Source organism: Eptesicus fuscus, chromosome 12 (genome assembly GCF_027574615.1).
Source record: "Eptesicus fuscus isolate TK198812 chromosome 12, DD_ASM_mEF_20220401, whole genome shotgun sequence".
NCBI classification, from domain to species: Eukaryota; Metazoa; Chordata; class Mammalia; order Chiroptera; family Vespertilionidae; genus Eptesicus; species Eptesicus fuscus.
Genome location: NC_072484.1, coordinates 93,066,655 through 93,087,274, shown reverse-complemented (window position 1 = coordinate 93,087,274; position 20,620 = coordinate 93,066,655). Strand labels below are relative to the sequence as shown.

Genomic DNA, 20,620 nt, shown 5'->3' with positions numbered 1-20,620 from the left:
GCCCTGCACCGGCCCGAGAGGGGGTGCAGGCGGACAGGGCCCCCCAGTTCCTCCGCGCAGGGCGCTGGGCAGCGATGGGCGGGGTGGGGGAGGGGTGTGTTGGGGACCCCGCCCCCCACCTCCACGGGGATTGGCTGCCACCCGCTGGTGGGCGGCCCGGGAACAGGATGGGGTCAGGGGTCGCGGGCGCAGGCGGCGTGCGTTCGGGGCGGAGTTCCCCGCCTCCTTTCAAAGCCGCGGGTCCTCTCCGGCCCGGGGACCCGGGGTCCGGCCCTCGGGGAGGAAGGGGGCACGGGCTCGGCCTCGGGGCCTCGTGGGAGTCAAGCGGGCTGGGCGCGGGGGCGCCGGAGGGCGGGGGCGCAGGAAGCGGCGGCGCTGGGACCCGGCTCCGGGGGTGACAGACGCCGGAAACGGATTCGGCGGCGGTGCCCCGAGCCGGGCGGCTGCTGAGTAATCCCGGCGGGAGGCGGCGGGAGGCGGCGGGGACGCCCACGCTCCCCCCGCCCCGCCCCGCCCCGCCCGCTGCGCCCCGGCAGGTGGAGCGCGGATCCGGGCGCGCGGGCCGCACGGCTGCACCTCCTCCGGCCCCGCAGGCCCCGCGCCCATGGCCGGCGCCGAGCAGCAGCGGCCGCGCGGGCGGGAGGACGCGGACCCGGCGGCCGGGGCGCCCCTGCAGGACGCGGAGCTGGCCCTCGCCGGCATCAACCTGCTGCTCAACAACGGCTTCCGGGAGTCGGACCAGCTCTTCCGACGATACAGGTGACGGCGCCCCGCCCGCCCCGGCCCCGCTCCCGGCCCCGGCCCGTCTTCACGGGACTCCGGCTGCGGCCGCCCGCCCTCCCGAGGGCCCCTGATCCTCGGCCCGGGCCGCACCTCCCCCCTCGGCCTGGGCTGCAGCCGGCTCTGCGCCTTCGCCGCAGCGTCCGTCCCACCCCCACCCCCACCCGGTGTCCTCTCTCCCGGGACCCGCGGCGCGACCTCCCCCGGCCTCGCCCTCCGGGAGGGGCGCCCTCTCCCCGGATCCCGGGCTGGGGGACCCGCGGCCGGATGCGGTTGGGGCGGCGGGAGCCCGGCGCTGGCGGGGCTGTGACGGCTCCCGTGCTCCGCGCAGCCTCTGTGGCCGGTGCGCCCCGACCGCCCGGGGCCTCTCCTCGGCCGCCTGCGCCCCGTTCGCCCCCGGCTCTCCCCGTTCGCTGACCGGGGCCCTCGCCTGGCCGGGCGGCGGTGACAACGCGGCCAAACTCCCTGCCCGGCTCCGCGCACTCTGCCCGCGAGCACAGGGTCCGGGGCGCCTCTCGCCCACGGGAGGGAGACCGTGGAGGGGCCCAAACCCACGTGAGGGAAGGAGCCACACGTGCGCGGAGTTGACGGTTTTCATCGTCTTTAATGAGGGAAGGAAGAGCCGAGGCGCATGGCCTCCGCCCGGGAGCAGGGAGCGGGGAGCGGGGAGCGGGCTGGTGATGTGCCCTTGGCCCGCGGGCCGGCCTCCGGGGTGTGGGTTCGCCGCTCCCTGTGCGCGTCTCAGGGTCACGTGCCTCGCATTTGAGAGCCGCTGGTTGGGTAGGAAGGAGAGGGAAGGTGTGCAAGTGTGACTGAGAGCCAGGCTGCGGGGAAGGAGGGAGAGGGAGGGAGAGAGAGAGAGAGATGGAGAGAGGTGGATGCAGAGAGGCATGCACGCGGCTGCTGCAGATTTTCAGACTCACCCCGGGGCGTTCTCTGCGGCTGGAGCGCCCACCGTCCTAAAGGCACAGCAAAGCGCTCACAGCCCCGAACTTCCCACCAAAGACGTGTTTCTTCCAAGTACGTTTTTAACCCGGAAACGAGAACTTCTCAGCTTGACGCAGAACGTTTCATTTTTGAAGCGAACGTCGGCATTCTGTGACGGCTGGCAGATGTGTGGCCCCTGAGGATGCGCGTCCTGAACAAGGAGCACAATCTGAGTGTCTGCACCGCGCTCTGACCTTCCTGTCCTCAACGCTCCCCCGAGGGTACTCCCCACTGATGCTCGGAGAGCGCGGAAGGGAGCGGGAGAGAGAGGAATATTGAGGACACAGTGGGCTGCCTCCTGCACGAGACCAGGCCCTGGCAGGGAGGAGCCTGCCACCGAGGCACGTGCCCTTGACCGGAATCGAACCCGGGACCGTTCCGTCCACAGGCCGGCGCTCTGTCCACTGAGCCACCCGGCTTGGCCGTGCTTCTCTTGTCTGTGTGGCAGAGAGAGGGCCGGAGAGAGCCTCCGGTCCCGTGGACGCTCTGACCGAGGTACGTTGTTTGTGTCCTGATACCACTTGCTCTGAAATGTCTGCTGCTGATTTTTCACTAGAGGCCCAGTGCCGGATTCGTGCACCGGTGGGGTCCCTCCGCCAGCCTGCGCCCTCCCGTAATCCGGGACCCCTCAGGGGATGTTGGAAAGCCGGTTTCCGCCGGATCCAGACAGGAGGGAGCCCGATCCTGTGCATTGAGCGTCTGTCCCCTGGTGGTCAGTGTGCGTCATAGCGACTGGTCGACCGTCACTCGGTCGCTTAGGCTTTTATATATAGAGATGATCCTTTTTCCCCTAAACCGCCGTAGCATACTGCTTATGTGTGACCCCCTGAAAGCGTGGAATAACTGTTTTTGTGTTACATTTTGTCCAGACGATTGTATGCAATGGTGATAAGGGCAGGTGGTGAGTTTCAGGAAGACTTTTCCACAGCTCCCCACAGAGAGCACCTTGAAAGGTGTTTCTGTGGGGGTGAGTCTGTGGGGGGGGGGGAGGTGTCCAGGGAGGATTTGCGTTTTGTCGGTAAGAGCTGTCTGCTTGCGTTTTGTTTCTTGGTCACAGTTGACGTGTGATGTTTGGTGCACAGTGTAGCGGCTGGACACGTGCGTACCTTGTCACGTGACCCCCCTAAGCCCCGCACCCCTCTCTGGCGCCCCTCTGACTCCTGGCGCTGTGTCCCCGTGCCGTCCTTGTCTGCTTGTGTTTGGAAACGGGACGGAAGATAAGGAAACAGGATCGGATCTGTTCTCTGCCACGTGCGCTGCTGGGCACGTTTCCGAATGGTCCCCGTGTTCTGGGCGCGGCTCTAGTGGGGACGGCTCTAGTGGGGTGCGCTCTAGCGGGGACGGCTCTAGTGGGGTGCGCTCTAGTGGGGTGCGCTCTAGTGGGGTGCGCTCTAGTGGGGTGCGCTCTAGTGGGGTGCGCTCTAGTGGGGTGCGCTCTAGTGGGGACGGCTCTAGTGGGGTGCGCTCTAGTGGGGTGCGCTCTAGCGGGGACGGCTCTAGTGGGGTGCACTCTATTGGGGTGCGTGTCCCCATGAGTTTCCCTCAGGGACTGTGTCCATGCTCATCCCGGGCCAGGACTCAGGCACGGTGGTCCCGGACCCGGGGCTCCTCTCGTTACGCCGTTCTGCGTGTCTCCCCAAGTTCGTCAGGTTTCGCACTTTGCCCTGCGGCCGTGTTTTCCAGCGGCTGCACCTCCTTCAGGGGAGACAGGAGCCACGGCGTCCTCTCGGCATTCCCGCCGTCCGGCTTGCAGCAAGCTTCTGTGGGGGCTGACGGGGGTCCCGGTGGCTTCCTGGCCGGTCGGACGGGCGCAGAGCCATCCTGGGGTGTGGTTAGAGTGGAAGGAAGAGCCCCTGGGAGCTGGTGCAGGGAGAACCGGGCACACACTGGCCTGCTTTGTCCCCGAGCCTGCCCTGCACCTCCTGTGCTCTCTCCTGACGATTCGGTTTGTGTAGGAGATAGAGTGTCCTGTGGAGGTTGCTTTGACGTTTAAAGTTAGCCCGGCCGGCGTGGCTCAGCTGGTTGAGCATCCACCCGTGCACCGGAGATCGCTGGTTCGGTTCCCAGTCAGGGCACCTGCCGGGGTTTCCGGGCCTGATCCCCAGTAGGGAGCGTGCAGGAGGCAGCTGATCTGGGATTCTCTCTCGTGTTTCTGCCTCTCCCTCCCTCTCTCTGAAATCAATATTAAAACACATTAAAAAGTAAAGTTAGCCTCCCCTGTTGCATTTGATTTAGATCCTGTTATGCGTTAGGAACTTACTGTTCCCTCGGTGAATGGCTGTGCAGAATTCCGCGGGGACTTCCTGGAGGGAGGTGGGGGTGGGGGTGGGGTCTGGGAGCCAGGAGAGAGAGCAGGGGTTACCCCCTTTCTTAGGCCGTTTTGTGACAGTCCACCCCCTTCCAGGATCCTAGTAAACCCTCCAGGATCTTACTGCTCCGCTTGTAACAACAGGACACTTTGTGTCCAGAGGGACAGGAACATTTTTATTGGAGGGAGAGGTTCCTTCTCTGCCACGTGACGAGGAAGAGAGACGTTCCAGCGCTACCCGCTGAGGAATGGTTCCTGCGTAGAAGCAGGCTGTCCTGACGGCCATTCTGGATCCGTGGGGAGTCCGAGCTGCGGAACTCGGACGTCATCCCTGTGGGAAGTGAACACGGTGCATAATGGAGGCGCTCATGCCATGGGAGGGATTTCAGCTCGCAGCCGCCATCCCCATTGTAACCGGAATCCTCGATGCTGAACCCATCCTGCACTGGGTCCGGAGGTGGGGCCGCTGGGGCCGCTGGGGCCAAGGACATGCACGCCTTTCTGAGCTCTCGCTGCCGAGCACCTGAACCAGCTCCTGGCCTTGGTCTTGGAGCTCAGCGCTCTAGTCCACGCTCACCTCCGACATACACTCTCACGCCTGCACAGCGGCCGCCTGTGCTGGGACGGCCGGGGTGTCCGCACAGACAGGAGCAGGTGGGGCGGCTGGGAGACGTGTCCGGGGCCTGGGGCCTGCAGCCTGGGGGGGGGGGGGGAGGGGCAGTGCGCAGCCCAGCGAGCATCAAGCATGGAGCATCGTCCTCGGGTAGGAGCGAGTGAGTTTCATGGGGAGGAGGTGGGGGGGAGGGGGGAGGAGAACAGGGGAGGTGGTGGGTGGATTCCCACCGATTCCTGCCTGTAGATATTATTAATAATGTCGTGTCTTGTCCGTGTCAGATGAGAAGCATGTCGTGGTTATAATGAATGTTCGTTGAGGAGAAATGGCATGAAAGGATACAGAATTAGTACCTGCTCGGTGCTTTGAATTGTGATATTTTTCTTTTTCTCTGTACTTGACGAACTTGGCAACAGTGTATTAAAAGCAAGAAAAATGGATGTCCTAACCGGTTTGGCTCAGTGGATAGAGCGTTGGCCTGTGGACTGAAGGGTCCAGGGTTCGATTCCGGTCAAGGGCATGTATCTTGGTTGCGGGCACATCCCCAGGTGGGGGGTGTGCAGGAGGCAGCTGATCGATGTTTCTCTCTCATCGATGTTTCTAACTCTCTATCCTTCTCCTTCCTCTCTGTAAAATATCAATAAAATACATATTTTAAAAAAAAGAAAGGAAGAAAAATGGATGGTAAGCAACGTGTGTGTATTTAACATGAAGACGTGGGTCCTCAATCGTCAGCGCTGTCTATGCACATACACCCCAGCCGTGTGGCCGCGCCCTGACCCGGGCGCGTGAGGATGGAGCCAGCCTCCCGGGGAAGGCAGACTGCGGCCGCGGGCCAGACCCAGCCTGCGGCTCCCGCAGAGCCGTGCAGAGCCGTGCTGGAGCGCAGCCGCCCTCGTGCGGGTGCGGGTGCTCCGTGGCTGCTTGCGCGGTGCGACAGCCGTGACAGAGACCTGGGAGCCGAGGCCGAGAAGCTTCCTCGCTGGAGAAGTGGGTGGACCCTGCGCCGACAGCGGTTCTCCTGAAGACCCGGGCGTGCGTGGGCGGCCGCGGCTGTGGGTGTCTATGAGCCCCTCCTGTGGAGACCGGCCAGCAGCCGCTCGCCGAGTCCACGGAGCCGCAGGTGCAGGAACAGCAGGAAAGGAGGAGCTCGGAGAAGCAGAGACGGCGGGAGGGAACTGGCCGGGGAGCCTCTTTTCAGCTCCGCAGTGGGTTTGGAAAAAAGGCTCAACTATTTTTCAACTACGGCCCTGTCTGAAAAGGTCCCCTTAAATATTCATGAAGGACTCACGTGCCTGCGTGGGGAATCTTTTAAAACGGCAGCTGCCGTAGAATAGTGGGAATGCAGGTACAGGAAGTGATCGGGAAAAAGGGGGAGCCTGTGCAGAGGGGTGTGTGTGTGCAGGGTGTGTGTGCAGAGAGGGGTGTGCAGAGGGGGGTGTGTGCAGAGGGGTGTGTGTGCAGAGAGGGGTGTGTGCAGAGGGGGGTGTGTGCAGAGGGATGTGTGTGCAGAGGTGTGTGCAGAGGGGGGCGTGTGCGGAGGGGCGTGTGCAGAGGGGTGTGTGTGCAGAGGGGTGTGTGTGCGGAGGGGCGTGTGCAGAGATGTGTGCAGAGGGGGGGTGTGTGCAGAGAGGGGTGTGTGCAGGGTGTGTGTGCAGAGGGGCGTGTGCAGAGGGGGGCGTGTGCAGAGGGGTGTGTGTGTGGAGGGGCGTGTGCAGAGGGTGTGTGTGCAGAGAGGGGCGTGCAGAGGGGTGTGTGTGCAGAGGGGGGTGTGTGCAGAGGGGGGTGTGTGCAGAAACACGTTCAGGGTGTCGCCCTTAGAAGGACCCGGGTGCCGTGCGTCGTGCGAGCTCTTTGACCAGACGGCAGGTGCCGTCCTTCCTGCGGGAGCTGCGAGGAGATCGGCGGGAAGGGGGTGTGGGTGACGATGAGAAAGGGGAGAGAAGGAACATGGAGCCTGGACCCCTCTCTGCTCTGGTCACACAAAACCACGGAGATCCCCGCACGCCATGTGTCCGAGGCCGAGGCCTTTCGCGCCGGCTGCTGCGGGCCCCGAAGCACCGTTTCCACACCCAGGCTCCTGGGCCGGGGCCTCCTCCGTAGCCGGCAGCAGGGGGACCGGAGGGGCTGCTGCTGAGGAGAGCGTAGAAGGGGGACAGGAGGTCGGCGAAGGCGTCGCAAAGATGAGTTTCTCTTATTTCAAAACACTGCCTGGCGCCCTCTCCCCGTGAGGGACTGGCGTTGGCGGGAGGAACTCGGCCCTGGTTCTCTCCGCCTCTCGGTCTGCTCCCTGACTTAATCCATGGTGGTCCCATCTGGGGCCCGGTAAGGCCTTCTGGGCTAACCCGGGGGTCGGTCTAGTCCCCATTAATCCCTCTCGTTCTGGGGGTGCCATTCATCCCAACTTCTGAACAGCCCCCTGCATGCCCGCGTGTTGTTTTAAATTGAGGTGTGGACACGTCGCATTAATGGTCCGGTGTTTGTATCTGCTGTGAAACAGTCAGTCTCGTTAACATCCGTCCCCCACACGGTTGTAAAAGCACGTTTTTACGTGAATCCATTCGTGCCTTTGCTTTGCGAGGAGACGGCGCCGGGCACCTGATCTGAAGGTGAGGCGTGGGCGGTGGCGGTGGCTGGCGCCCAGCCCTTGCCCCAGCCAGGCGCTGTCCCCATCCCTTCCTTCTTGCTCAAGAATTTCAGAACCTCAGAGGGACACAGGCGGTTCCTCCGTCCAACAGGAAAACGGCGGTTATTGCAGGGCGAGCGTCGGCCGTGGGCGGGACTCGGGCGAGGAGCCGGTCCTTCCTTCCGGAGGGGTTGCTCGCTCCGCGTTTATTTATTTATATTTAACACATATTTTTATTGTTGGTGATATTGCAGATACCGCCCACTTTCCCCCTCCCCCCTCCTCCCGCCCCCTCAGGTGCCCATGGCTATGCCTGTAAGTATGTAAGCCCCCAGCCCCACACGGAGGCTTGTCCATCTGTTCCGGGCCTCCCTGCTTCCGGTCTTATCATTTATCTCTTGTTAATCCTCACCCGAGGGTATTTTCCCATTGATTTTTAGAGAGAGAGGGAAGGACCAGGAGAAACATCGAGGTGAGAGAGACACATCGGTCAGCTGCCTCCTGCACGCCCCCTACTGGGCATCGAGCCCAACACCTGGGCATGTGCCCTGACTGCGAATAGAACCCTGACCTCCTGGCTGCTGGGTCCATGCTCCACGGCTGAGCCACGCGGGCGGGCGCCGGGCAGGCGGGCGGCGGGCAGGCGGGCGGCGGGCGGGAAGGCCCGAGGTTGTCGATAGTGTGGTTCGGACGACCTCTGCGAGTCGCTCTCAATGCTGCTGCACCTGCTGTTGGCGTTTGTGGAGATGAAGGAGGCGGTTACCCGTGTGCATGACTTTAGAGGAGGAACAGGTAGAAATCGAGCCCTGGTGGTGTGGCTCAGTGGATAGGGCGTCGGCCTGCGGACTGAAGGGTTCCAGGTTTGATTCCGGTCAAGGGCACAGGCCCGGGTGGCGGGCTCGATCCCCAGTGGGGGGCCTGCAGGAGGCAGCCGGTCAGTGATTCCCATCATTGATGTTTCTGTCGCTCTCTCCCTCTCCCTTCCTCTCTGAAATCAATGAAAAAAATTTTTTTAAAAATGTAAACCTACTTCTGCCCACCCCTGTTTGTACCGCCGTCTCTGCTCATCCCTCTGGGCTGTCCCGCCTTTTGGCCTCCGGGACAGGTCTGTCCGCCCGGTGTCTGATGTCCTGAGAAACGTGGTTTTCAGTTTCCACGGGAAGGTTAATACGTTTAGAAACAGACAGTCAATTGCTTCTTTGTATTCTCAGCAGCTTTTCTTTGGGGAAGTCCTTACACAGAGAGAGGAAAAAACAGCCATTTCATTACTGACGGTTCCTTTTCAAACAGGAGCAATCAGAGGGCTCCAAAGACACGTTGGGACCTTTTTTCCATGCTTGTGTTTTACCTGTTTATTCTGAAAAAGAGCCTACATCTTCCAGCGAACATGCCATTGTCTGGGCAATCCCCGTGTCCCGTGGTTCCCAGGACCGTGTGTCACTCTGTAATTCAGAGGTTGGCAAAATTCCTTCCTTCCCTTTCCGTTTAGGGACGTGGTTGTGAGTTCAGAGCAGAGCGGGTGTGCTCCTTACATTGAACGGGGAGTGGTTTGATGTGGTTTCCGATTTGGTTCACACGGGGAATGGGGGAATGGCTGGGCGCTCGGGGGGCGGGGAAGGGGGGGCTGATGCTGAGAGTTGTTTGGAAGGGAGAGGGGTTTGTGGGGTGTGGACCGTGGTAAAACCCTGCAGTCCACTCTAAGGATGGTCCTTGTTTTATGTGTATTAAGTTTTGAACACGTTTTGCCTTTTTTTTTTTTTTACTTAAAAAAATATTTTTTTTATTGACTTGGAGAGAGAGAGAAAAGGAGAGGGAGAGAGAGAGAAACATCAATGAGAGAAGAAGTCATTGTTGGCTTCCTCCTGCACACCCCACACCGGGGATGGAGCCCACAACCTGGGCATCGAGCCCACAACCCGGCATGTGCCCTGACCGGGAATGGAACCGTGACCTCCTGGTTCCTGGGTCAACGCTCAGCCGCTGAGCCACACCAGCCGGGCATGTTTTCATTTTTAAAACGAATGTTAATCACCTCGGTTTGGGCATGTATTTGCGGATGGTGGGTTGGCTCACGAAGGCAGCCTCTCTTATGATTCGACTTTCTTGTCCCCGACCCCCCAGCTCTGAAGGAGGGGGCGGGCGGATGCGGCTCCACAGACCGACCGGGACCCGCCTGCGTCTCTAACTTTCCTCTTAGGGCAGCTCCACCTGCCAGAGGCCCTTCCCTTCTCTCCCGTCATCGGGGCTGTCGTGACCCCTGCCTAGCGAATGTTGTTAATTATTCCTATTTTGTTTTTTTACAGAAATCATAGCCCCTTAATGAGCTTTGGAGCCAGCTTTGTCAGTTTTCTGGTAAGTTGGCGTGGGGAGAGACACTGCGTGGGGCGGTGAACACATCACGCATGTTTCCGTGGCTCCTGCCTGTGTGGATTCACGATGGTGAAGGGCCCGTTAGAGCTCAAAACTGGAGCAGAGACTTTTGCCTGTTCACCAACACCTGTGAGAAATCTTCTCCTAATTTTAAAAAGAAGTTGCTTATAGCTTGTAGAGCATTCTCATTTGCCCAACCTAAATCCATTTTAAGTGAAAATGCAGTTACTGACATATCTTTCCAACAATTAAAACTGCATTTGAATGAAAAAAAAAAGAATCAGACATTGGCTAGGAAAGGTCTGCTCTGAAATGACTGGATGGACGCGGGCTGGAGGGCAGGTGAGGCCGCAGGGTGAGGTGGTCCGTGCTGGGGCGGTTCCGAGGGTAACTTAACCTTCAGGCGGGGGGGGGGGGAGGGGGCGAGGTTTGAAAGCAAATCGGGCCATCTAGGCAATGCGATGCTTTTATTTTTCAGAAACATCCCATAAGCTGCTTTCAGACTTAATTTCTTTAAAAGCCATCATAGAATTGTAACAGAAAAAGACAAAAAAAACAAAAAAAAAACCCAGGTAGAGACCAATAGGAATGAAATAGAGGAAGCACTTAGATCCGAGGTTTAGGGAGACAGCAGCCGAGGGGCGCGGGGCGCGGCCGGCTCTGGGGCCTGGGTGTCCTGTGAGCGTTGTTTTCTCGTATTGCCGGGGAGCACAGGGGAGCACAGAGCGTTCAAGGTCTTCTGTTTGCGAGAAAACAGAGTTGCCTTCTCAGGACACGGCCCTGGGGGGGCTGGGCTTCCAGCCTGAGGGAGCCGCACCAGGAGCTCGGCTGGGGGCGGGGGGGCGGCCGAGGTGGGGTGAGGGTGGCTGGGAAGGGGAGTGGGTGGGGACTTGGGCGAGGGGGGCGGTGTCTGGTGTGGCTGATGGGAAACGTGGGTCGGTCGTGCTGGGATGCCCGGCGGGCTGGTGCGTGTGACCGGGACTGGAGAGCTCGCCGGGGTCCACCTCCTTAGATCCTTCCAGAACCCTGGGCCTGGCTCTGCCCCCGTGGCCCGCTCATCGCGGGAACCTGAGTCCCACGGGGTGAAAAGAGCAGGTGTCCCACGGGGACGGGGTCGCCCCACCCAGTCACATGGGGCCTGAATCTGCGGTCGCCAGCCGGTGGCCTAGAAACCTGTCCGGGCGTGTGCGCTGAGGACGGGCCGAGCTCCGTCACGTGAGCCCAGACCAACAACATGCAGATGTTATTACAGGGACCCATTACTGCTGTCCCTGGAAACACGGCCTCTCACGGAACACCTGCCGGCGTGTTTCCTTCCGTGTCCGTGCCCCACGCGATGGGGCCGGCGCCCCTGGGTGGGAAGAATGTACTTCTCAGGGAGACTCTGTGATCAAAGCCGAATTAAGTGGACCGGTCAGCAACGACGCCGGGCTTTTGTTACCGTGTTTGTAACTAAGAATAAGACTGTAGGACGGCAGGTGCCGGGCGTTTATCCCCATGTCCTTCTTCATGCCGTGCCATAGCCGTCTTTCCTCACTTCACGCTGAGACGGTGGTGGTGGTGCCGCTTTTACACGGGTACGGAGGGCAGGACGCGGCGTTCTGACGGTCTCACTCGCGGCAAACGGTGTACATGTCTTTGGGGTGTGGAGTGTCGCTGTCGTAAACGGTGTGAGTTTCCACACGCTCCCTGACTCACCCTGCTCTCCTGGTTTCTCCGGAAGAATGCCATGATGACGTTTGAGGAGGAGAAGATGCAGTTGGCGTGTGAGGACTTACGGACGACGGAGAAGCTGTGTGAGAGCGAGGAGGCGGGCGTGATCGAGACGATCAAGAATAAAATCAAGAAGAACGTAAGTGCGGGGTCTGCCGTTGACATCGCTCGCTCACCGGGGTCTGGTATTTAGAACACGACTGAACGCGTTCAGGTGTCTTAAGGCTTTTGGTTGTAAAATATGTTCCTTGTTTTGTTTTTTGTTTTGTTTTCCCCCTTTATTGACTAAGGTATTACAAATGTGTGCTTACCCCCCTGTCCCCCCAGCCCCCCAGTCCTGCCCTCACCCCCTGTTGTCTGTGTCCGTTGGTTATGCTTATGTGCATACAAGTCCTTTGGTTGATGTTTTGTTTTGCGAGGTTTTATTTTTTTGTGGTTGTTTTTTTTTTAGGATATTTTCCCATTGATTTTTAGAGAGAGTGGAAGGAAAGGGGAGAGGAGAGAGAGAGACACACACATCTATTGGTTGCCTCCTGCACCCACCCCAACCTGGGGCCAGGGATCAAGCCTGCATCCCAGGGATGTGCCCTTGACCGGGAATCGAACCCGAGACTCTTCAGTGTGCGGGCCAATGCTCTAAGCCACCGTGCAGGAGGCAGCCGATCCAGGATTCCCTCTCATCATTGATGTTTCTATCTCTTCTTTCCCTCCCCCTTCCTCTCTGAAATCAATAAAATATGTTTTTAAAAAATGATTGCTGGGCCTAGATCAGGAATAGCTGTGTCCAGGATGAATTATGCTGATGCTGAAAAAGGGAAAAACGTCTGTCAGGCATACTGTGTATACTGTGGTCATATTTGCAAAAATTTCATCATCTCTTATATCATGTGAGAGCAGATGGACGCTATTTTGCTTATTTTGTTCAAGTTTACTTTGTATTAAGAATGCAGTTTCTTACTTCAGCGTCATTTTTCTTCATTTAGAAACTTTCTTTACTCATAAGACCAACATCTTATAAAAAGTAGGGTTTTCTGGCTTTACTCTTGGCTTATTTCTTTTTAGGCCTGCAATTATTATCGAAGTGCTGAGCACACATTTCCTAATGTACTTAAACTAGAGGTCCAGTGCGGGAACCCTTTCACGTCCCGCGTGGTTCAGGGTTCGGGTTCAGGGTTCGGGTTCTGGAGGAGGCCGCACACAAATGAAAGAGACTAGAAAAGTATTAATTTGGGAAGTGGGGGGCCAGGCGGGAGCCCACCTCTAGGGGGAGGACTACTCCCCGCTCTGGGCTTGCCATCCCTTTTATTAAGACTTGGGATCCACCCATAGAGGCAGGCAGTTCCAGTAGTAGCCAATCAGCAAGGATTTACATAAGATTGACAGGTGGAGGTTGCTTCAGCGACCATTGTCTCAGACAGTGAGTGGGTGGCTCTGACCTTTCAGAGCTTCCAAGGTTACCCAGCCTTCCGGGTTCCTTGTCCACACCTCTCTGCTAGTGGGGACAATGATCGGTTTCCGACAGTCCAGTGCACGGATTTGTGCACCAGTGGGGTCCCTCGGCCTGGCCTGCACCCTCTCGAAATCGGGGACCCCTCGGGGGATGTCAGAGAGCCAGTTTCGGCCCGATCCCCGCAGGACAGGCTGAGGGACCCCACTGGTGCACAAATCCGTGCACTGGACCTCTAGTGTGCATATAAGATCTTTGGTTAATCTCTTCCCGCCCTCCCCCTCTCCCCCGTCCCTCTGAGATTCATCAGGCTGTTCCCTGTTTCCATGCCTGTGGTTTCCGCTCCTGTGCTGCCTGCCTGCCTCCTGGTGGTCAGTGCGCATCATAGCTACTGGCTGGTCTGCCGGTTGGCCGGTTGCTTAGGCTTTTATATATTATATATATAGATAACCTACAGATAAGCAACTTTTAGCGAGGGATATAAACTATTATTTCATAGAGACAGTCACCTTAGCATATGACTTAAATTTCAGGTTCTATTTGTGATTCAGTCAAAGCTACTTTTTTTTTTTTTAAATATATTTTATTGATTTTTTTACAGAGAGGAAGGGAGAGGGACAGAGAGTTAGAAACATCGATGAGAGAGAAACATCGATCAGCTGCCTCCTGCACACCCCCCACTGGGGATGTGCCCACAACTAAGGTACATGCCCTTGACCGGAATCGAACCTGGGACCCTTGCGTCCGCAGGCCGACCCTCTATCCACTGAGCCACACCGGTCAGGGCAAAGCTCCTTTTTGATTTCAGGGCATTCTCTCCTTCACACCTGTAGCCAGTTTCCATCACAACTCGTTATGGGCACCTAAGACGTGAACCCTAATATCAGTCCCACCTGAGGTGGATAGCTGCCTTCAGGCTTTCTGCGTTGGGGAATGTTTTGCGCCTTTAGAGATTTTTATTTTGGAGAAGTAGGAGCTCGCGTAGTTTTATAGAAGGTAAACCCTGCAGTTCTGTGCCGGCTCTCCTTGTCCCGTGACCTCGGGTTTTCATCGGTTAGGAACCTTGTCTTTGGGTCGTGATCTCCAGCCTTGTGCACAGAACGCAGCCCGGCCGCAGGCCGTGAGGAGCGGCAGGCCGTGAGGAGCCGCAGGCCGTGAGGAGCCGCAGGCCGTGAGGAGCCGCAGGCCGTGAGGAGCGGCAGGCCGTGAGGAGCCGCAGGCCGTGAGGAGCGGCAGGCTCGGGGCTGACGTGGTCTCGGCGTCCCGTGGCCGCCATGGCTCGGCACAGTCAGCGCGTAGCAGCTGGAGGGCGTGTTCTGGTGGGGGACTCACCGTGCGCTTCTTCCCTCCGGCAGGCGGACGTCCGGAAGTCCGCGCCCTCCATGGTCGACCGGCTGCAGCGGCAGATCATCATCGCCGACTGCCAGGTGTACCTGGCCGTGCTCGCCTTCGTCAAGCAGGAGCTCTCAGGTACCGGCAGCACGCAGGGTGCACCGTCCGTGAAACACTTACTTCTTAGAATGCCTCGAATTTCAGCCTTTGAGAGGATGTGGCACGGCCCTGTCCGGTGTGGCTCAGTGGGTAGAGCGTCGGCCTGTGGACCAAAGGGTTCCGGGTTCGATTCTGGTCCGTGTCTTAGTTGCAGGCTCCTCCCCGGCCCGGGCCCTGGTCGGGTGTGTGCAGGAGACAACCCATCAGTGTGTCTCGCTCACGTCGATGTTTCTCTCTCTCTTCCGCTCTCTCTCTAAAAATCGGTGGGAACGCTCCTCGGGTGAGGATTAACGAAAAGGGAAAGAGGAAGCCCGTGGCACCTCTTCGGGGCGTGACACCGGCTTATTCCTCAGGAAACTGGGACCACGGCTCCGAGTTGCGTTCCGTGGGTCCTGTTAGTGCCAGAGTCTCTGCTCATCCTCTTGTCTCAAGAGAATGGCCCTACTCAGGGAACACCATGCCTCCGTCAGACAGACAGACAGACAGACCGTCAGACAGACAGACCGTCAGACAGACAGACAGATCGACGGGCAGACAGACAGACAGAGACAGACAGACAGACAGAGACAGGCAGTCGGACAGACAGACAGACAGACCGTCAGACAGACAGACAGATCGACGGGCAGACAGACAGACAGGCATTTTCTTGGTGGGAACCAAGCTGTGATAGTACCTTTACAGTGAAATAGAGCGGGTTTAATTTCAGTTTGTTTTTGTTTTTTCAGGAAATCGTTATTGAAGGCCCGAGCACATACTAAGATTTCCTAGTAGACTTGACTGACCTACATTTTAACCTTTAGAGAGCGAGAAACTAATTTCTTAATTAGTTCAAGAGAAATGGTTTTTTAAAACTTTGTAGCTGTAACATCTTGAGTGATAAATAATAGCATATTAGTTTATCATGAACATTCTGTAATTTAAAAAAAAATACATTTTTATTGATTTCAGAGAGGCAAGGAGAGGGAGAGAGAGAGAGAAACATCAGTGATGAGAGAAAGTCATGGATCAGCTGCCTCCTGCACGCCCCACACTGGGAATCAAGCCCGCACCCCAGGCCTGTGCCCTGACGGGGATCAAACCCTGACCTCTGAGCTACGCTGGCTGGGCCATTCTGTAATTTATTTAAATGATTTCTCTTGGACATGCACGTGTCCTTTGCTTTTAAAAAAGTGTTTTACCCATACACTGTATTTCTTTCTCAAATGTCCTTCACTCATTCTCCCAACAAGCTGATAGGCATCGGTTATTCAATTCCATTTATCATAGGTTTTTTAAAATATATTTTTATTGATTTCAGAGAGGGAGAGAGAGAGAGGAAGAGAGAGAGAGAGAAACATCAATGATGAAAGAGAATCACTGACTGGCTGCCTCCTGCACGTCCCCACTGGGGATCGAGCCTGCAACCCAGGCCTGTGCCCTTGACCGGAATCGAACCTGGGACCCTTCAGTCCACAGGCCGACGCTCTATCCACTGAGCCACACCAGCTAGGGCTATCATAGGTTTCTACGCAGCGCTCTTGGTTCTTCCTGCAGCCAGATGCTTGGTTGAATGTGACACACACTGCAGCGAAGTTCTGACGGACACGAAGACCTCAGTCTCTAACACACGCGTGTGGCGGTGCTTTGCTTGGTGAACAGCTCGGTGTTTGCTGGAGACAAGTCTAACCCGGCGCGGGCTTCCCTCGCCGTTAGAAACACGCGGGGTTCTTACCCTGTAAAGGGTTTACTTCCTGCTTTGCCGAGGCCCGTGTCTCAGGGAACGTTTTTGTGGATAATTTTCTTGGGGGGAACTCCTTGGACGGGTCTGTGATAGGCCCCTCCCCCCGCCCTGGAGTGGCGGGCACAGAGGGAGCGGGCCACGCCGGCCTGAGCTGCAGGTGACGTGGGTCCGTGGATGCTGTTGATGCCTCGCCCGGCGTGCGTCCTGACCCGGAATTGAACCGCGACCCCCTGGCCTGAGCACCTGGGATGGTTGGGTTTTATCACCCCCTCCCCATCGAGGGGGTCACTGTTAGGAGCTCCTGCTGATCAGTCCCTGAGTGTTGGCTGTGGGCGAGCTGTGACAGCGATGAGGGTGACGTTGCCATTACACCCCACACTTCACCGGGGTTCTAGTTCTCAGAGGCCTTCTCCCAGGCTTGTCCCGTGTCCCCAGTGGGGGGCGTGCAGGAGGCAGCCGCTCAGTGGTTCTCTCTCATCATTGATGTTTCCATCATCTCTCTCAACCTCTCCCTTCCTCTCTGAAATCAATCCTCCTGTCTAATAAAGAGGTAGCATGCAAATTGACTGTCACTCCAACACACAAGATGGCCACCACAAATGGCCAGCAAGGGAGGGCATTTGGGGGCAATCAGGTTGGCAGGGGAGGAGAGTTGGGGGGGGGACCAGACTGGCAGGGGAGGGCAGTTAGGGGCAGTCGGGCTGGCAGGGGAGTGGTTAGGGGGTGATCAGGCTGGCAGGCAGAAGCGGTTAGGGGCAATCAGGCAGGCAGGCAGGCGAGCTTTTGGGAGCCAGCAGTCCTGGATTGTGAGAGGGATGTCCCTCGAGGGGTCCCAGATTGGAGAGTGTGCAGGCTGGGCTGAGGGCCTCTAGTATAAACATATTTTTTAAAAAAAACTAAAGTATTTTTTACGTGATTTGCAGCCCTGAGTCGTGGAATGGCCTATTAAGCCCTCAGAAAGTAAAAATAAGAAGGACGCGGTGTTGCTCGGGTGTGGGGCCGCTCTCGCACGCCCTGTGTCAGTGCGGGAGCGGGACCTGCCGCTCACTGTCCGCTCTCCCCCGCCCAGCGTACATCAGAGGCGGCTGGATCCTCCGGAGAGCCTGGAAGATCTACAACAAGTGCTACCTGGACATCAGCGCGCTGCAGCAGCTGCACCAGCAGCGGCCCACGGGGGAGCCCTCGCCCGCCGACGCCGCCAACGACAACCACGCGGCGGCGGCGGCGGCGGTGTCTGAGGAGACCCTGAGCAGGCTGCGAGGGGCCGTGAGCTTCGGATACGGCCTGTTCCACCTTTGCATCTCCATGGTGCCCCCCAACCTGCTCAAAATCGTCAACCTGCTGGGGTTCCCCGGAGACCGCCACCAGGGCCTGTCCTCACTGATGTGTGCGAGCGAAAGTAAGGACATGAAGGCCCCTTTGGCTACGTGAGTAGCTGTGCTGCGCTGCTTCGTAGATAACGTGGTGTGGGGAGCGAGGGGCCAGCAGGCGGCCCGGGAGAGGAAGCGTCAGGTAAAACCCGGGTTTGCTGGACGTGATGCTAGTGTCTTTTTTTTTTTTTTTTTTAATATGTTTTTATTGACTTCAGAGAGGAAGGGCGAAGGAGAGAGAGAGAGAAACATCCATGATGAGGGAATTGGGGATCGGCGGCCTCCTGCACGCCCCACACAGGGCATGGACCCACACCTCGGGCCTGTGCCCTGCCCGGGAGTCAGACGGTGCCCTCCGGTTCCTGGGTCAGTGCTCAGCCGCTGAGCCACGCCCAGCTGGGCGAAGCTCACGTCTTTCAACGCCAGGCCGACGACCGTGGTTCCGGGGCTTTGTAGAAGCTGACTTGGGGAGCCGGCACGGTTCTTAAGTCTCGCAGATGAGGGATGCGTGTAGACAGGAAAACGATCCTATCTCCCGGCCTTAAACGAGAGGATAAGCAATGTTGGTGACCTTGGCCACAGTCACCGAGATCCCAATTCTGGTTTTTATTGTTTGTTTTTTTTAAAATTTTTTTTTATTTTTAAAATATATTTCATTGATTTTTACAGAGAGGAAGGGAGAGGGATAGAGCGTTAGAAACATCGATCAGCTGCCTCCTGCACACACCCCACTGGGGATGTGCCCGCAACCAAGGTACATGCCCTTGACCGGAATCGAACCTGGGACCCTTGAGTCCGCAGGCCAGCGCTCTATCCACTGAGCCACACCGGCCAGGGCCCAATTCTGGTTTTCAGATTTAAAGGATAAACATCCGATAGGACATTTCTGTGCTTATGAATTTCTATTCTTCTGTCCTCGTCCTGAGTAACTTCCCTGAGGATTCTCGTTGGTCCCTTGGTCTCTCAGGTGTGGCTTTGGCCACTTTGCGCTAACGTAAACCGAGTCACAGGTTGTTCAGTCTCAGCGTAAGTGGCAATTATTTAACCACGAGAGCGCTGTTCAGAGCACGGACCGCTCATTCCTCCATCCGTGAAAAATGGTGTGATTTTTTCCCCTCCAATTTGGTAAATCCCTGCCATTTTTGATTTGAATGCTTTCACCAGAAACTAGATGTGATTGGATGTCATACCACTGGTCGGGATTTTCCTAGGAATGTTGATATCAGGGAGCATTCGAGAGCTCTATCTCCGCTCATGTCAGAATTGAGGCATTTGGATGTTTACTCTTAACAGCATTTGGCTGTTAAAGAGATCGTTAATTTTCTTATTTTTATGGATTGATTGATTTCAAAGACGGAGGGAGAGAGAGAGAGAAACATCAATGATGAGAGAGAATCACGGATCGGCTGCTTCCCGCACGCCCCACATTGGGGATGGAGCCCGCAACCGGGCACATGCCCTTGACCGGAATCGAACCCGGGTCCCTTCCGTCTGCAGGCCGACGCTCTATCCACTGAGCCAGACTGTTAATTTTTCATTTCAAAAATGTTTGTGCCTCCCCAAACTCATGAAGTGACACAAACCGTGGTCCTTCGTTAATTTGACTTAGCAGATTTGTAACTTGGGATAACTTGTCTGTTTCTATGTTAATACTGTTTTCTGAGAAAGGAGTCGTTAGAATTATTCACGTACATTAGCCTGATCTCTAGAAGGGAACCCAATGTATGAGCGTGCCGGGAGCTCAGGTTTACATAGAAGTATTGGTTGTGGGTTAAATAAACATCTCTGTTCGTGAAGGCAGATCCCAGGGCGTCCGGGAGGGCCTCCTTTAAGGGGGCACTTTCCCTGAAAGGGATGGCTTTGCAGTGACAGAATGTTTAGTAATTTATTCTTCGTTTTTTAAATGGAGCCTCTTCAAGGCCTGAGAAAGGCCTGCATCGGCTGCTCTCGTTTATATAAAGTGTCCCTTTGCCTGAGGCTCTGCACTCGAACCCTGACTCGGAGACCCGCTCCCAGTTGTGAACACAGCGGAAAGCAGTGTGTTCCTTCTGCGAAAAAGTGACGCCTTCCTTGGGAGGGACAGGACGTCCTGGCCCCCAGGCCCTGTCTCTCCTTTGTGCTTCGGCGAGCAAGGCGCGGCGGCACCTGGATGCCTCGGAGGCTGCGTGCTTCCCGCGCCGTGTTCTCGTCTCACCTGGGGCGTGGGCTGGTCTGTGCGCTGAAGTTGCCGCTTTCCAGATACTGATAACGCTAAAACGGGCGGCTGCTCTGACGACGCAGGGAGCTGGGGGCGGGAGGGGGGAGGAAGGGGGGGCCTGGGCGCGCACACGTGTGCTGTGTCTGAGAACGGAGAACGGAGCCCGGGGGGAGGTCCGGGCTCAGCATCCCTCCCTCCTGCAGGTTGGCGCTGCTCTGGTACCACACCGTGGTCCGCCCCTTCTTCGCCCTGGACGGCAGCGACAACAGGGCCGGCCTGGAGGAGGCGAAGGAAATCCTGCGCAGGAAGGAGGCGGCCTACCCCAACTCCTCCCTCTTCATGTTCTTCAAGGGGCGCGTCCAGCGGCTCGAGGTACGTGCTGCGCGTGGGTGTTGTAAAGCCTCCTGCGGGCCGCCTGTGACCCCGCCTGGGGACGGCCTCACCGGGAGCCGGTGTCCCGGGCCAGGAGCCGTGTGTGCCTTCCGCGTGTCGTTGCCGCGAAGCCGCTTCCAGGAGCCAGGCCGTCAGCCCGCTGCTGCTCCTGAGCCGGAGCCGTGGGCGGCCGGGAGAGTCTAGGCCAGTGACGGGCAACCTTTTGAGCTTGGTGTGTCAAACTTCACCAAAAAACAGCATAACTCGGGTAGTGTGTCACTTTGAGGAAAAAACATTATTTCGCAAATGTTTCATCCTCAGGAGCAGCAAATGTTTCATCCTCGGCATGCGGCCGCCTCAGCGTGTCATCAGAAATGGCTACGCGTGTCAGTGCTGACATGCGTGTCATAGGGTCGCCATCACTGGTAGGCTGTGAGCCGAGTTTGGCGCCTGCGCTGCGGGCGGGAGTGTTGGAAAGTCTCTCAGATGAAGACACAAAACACACTGTCTCCGTGCACTGACGGGTAATGGCTTCTGACATGTCCTGGAGGCTCACAGTGGGTTTTTATACACAGGTACTGCCTTCCACGTCAGGGCCGGCATCAGCTCTGAAGTCCTCGCAGCTT

The 20,620-nt window shown here is 57.5% G+C and overlaps 1 protein-coding gene across 4 annotated transcripts in view; it reads left to right on the top strand.

Annotated features, from left to right (window-relative positions):
* The first annotated feature begins 531 nt into the window (after window positions 1-531).
* The window catches only part of TTC39C (tetratricopeptide repeat domain 39C), a 33,555-nt gene continuing 13,466 nt past the window's right edge, over window positions 532-20,620 (top strand). The window contains exons 1-6 of one of the 4 annotated variants that reach the window (XM_054724083.1): window positions 532-759; window positions 9,618-9,666; window positions 11,408-11,536; window positions 14,200-14,314; window positions 17,125-17,482; window positions 19,826-19,994. In XM_054724083.1, coding sequence (XP_054580058.1) covers window positions 605-759; window positions 9,618-9,666; window positions 11,408-11,536; window positions 14,200-14,314; window positions 17,125-17,482; window positions 19,826-19,994 — 975 coding nt within the window. In that variant the 5' untranslated portion in view covers window positions 532-604. Of the gene's footprint in view, window positions 760-9,617; window positions 9,667-11,407; window positions 11,537-14,199; window positions 14,315-17,124; window positions 17,483-19,825; window positions 19,995-20,516; window positions 20,570-20,620 lie in introns of those variants that run through there. The other 3 variants (XM_054724084.1, XM_054724085.1, XM_054724086.1) reach the window with 3 other exon arrangements.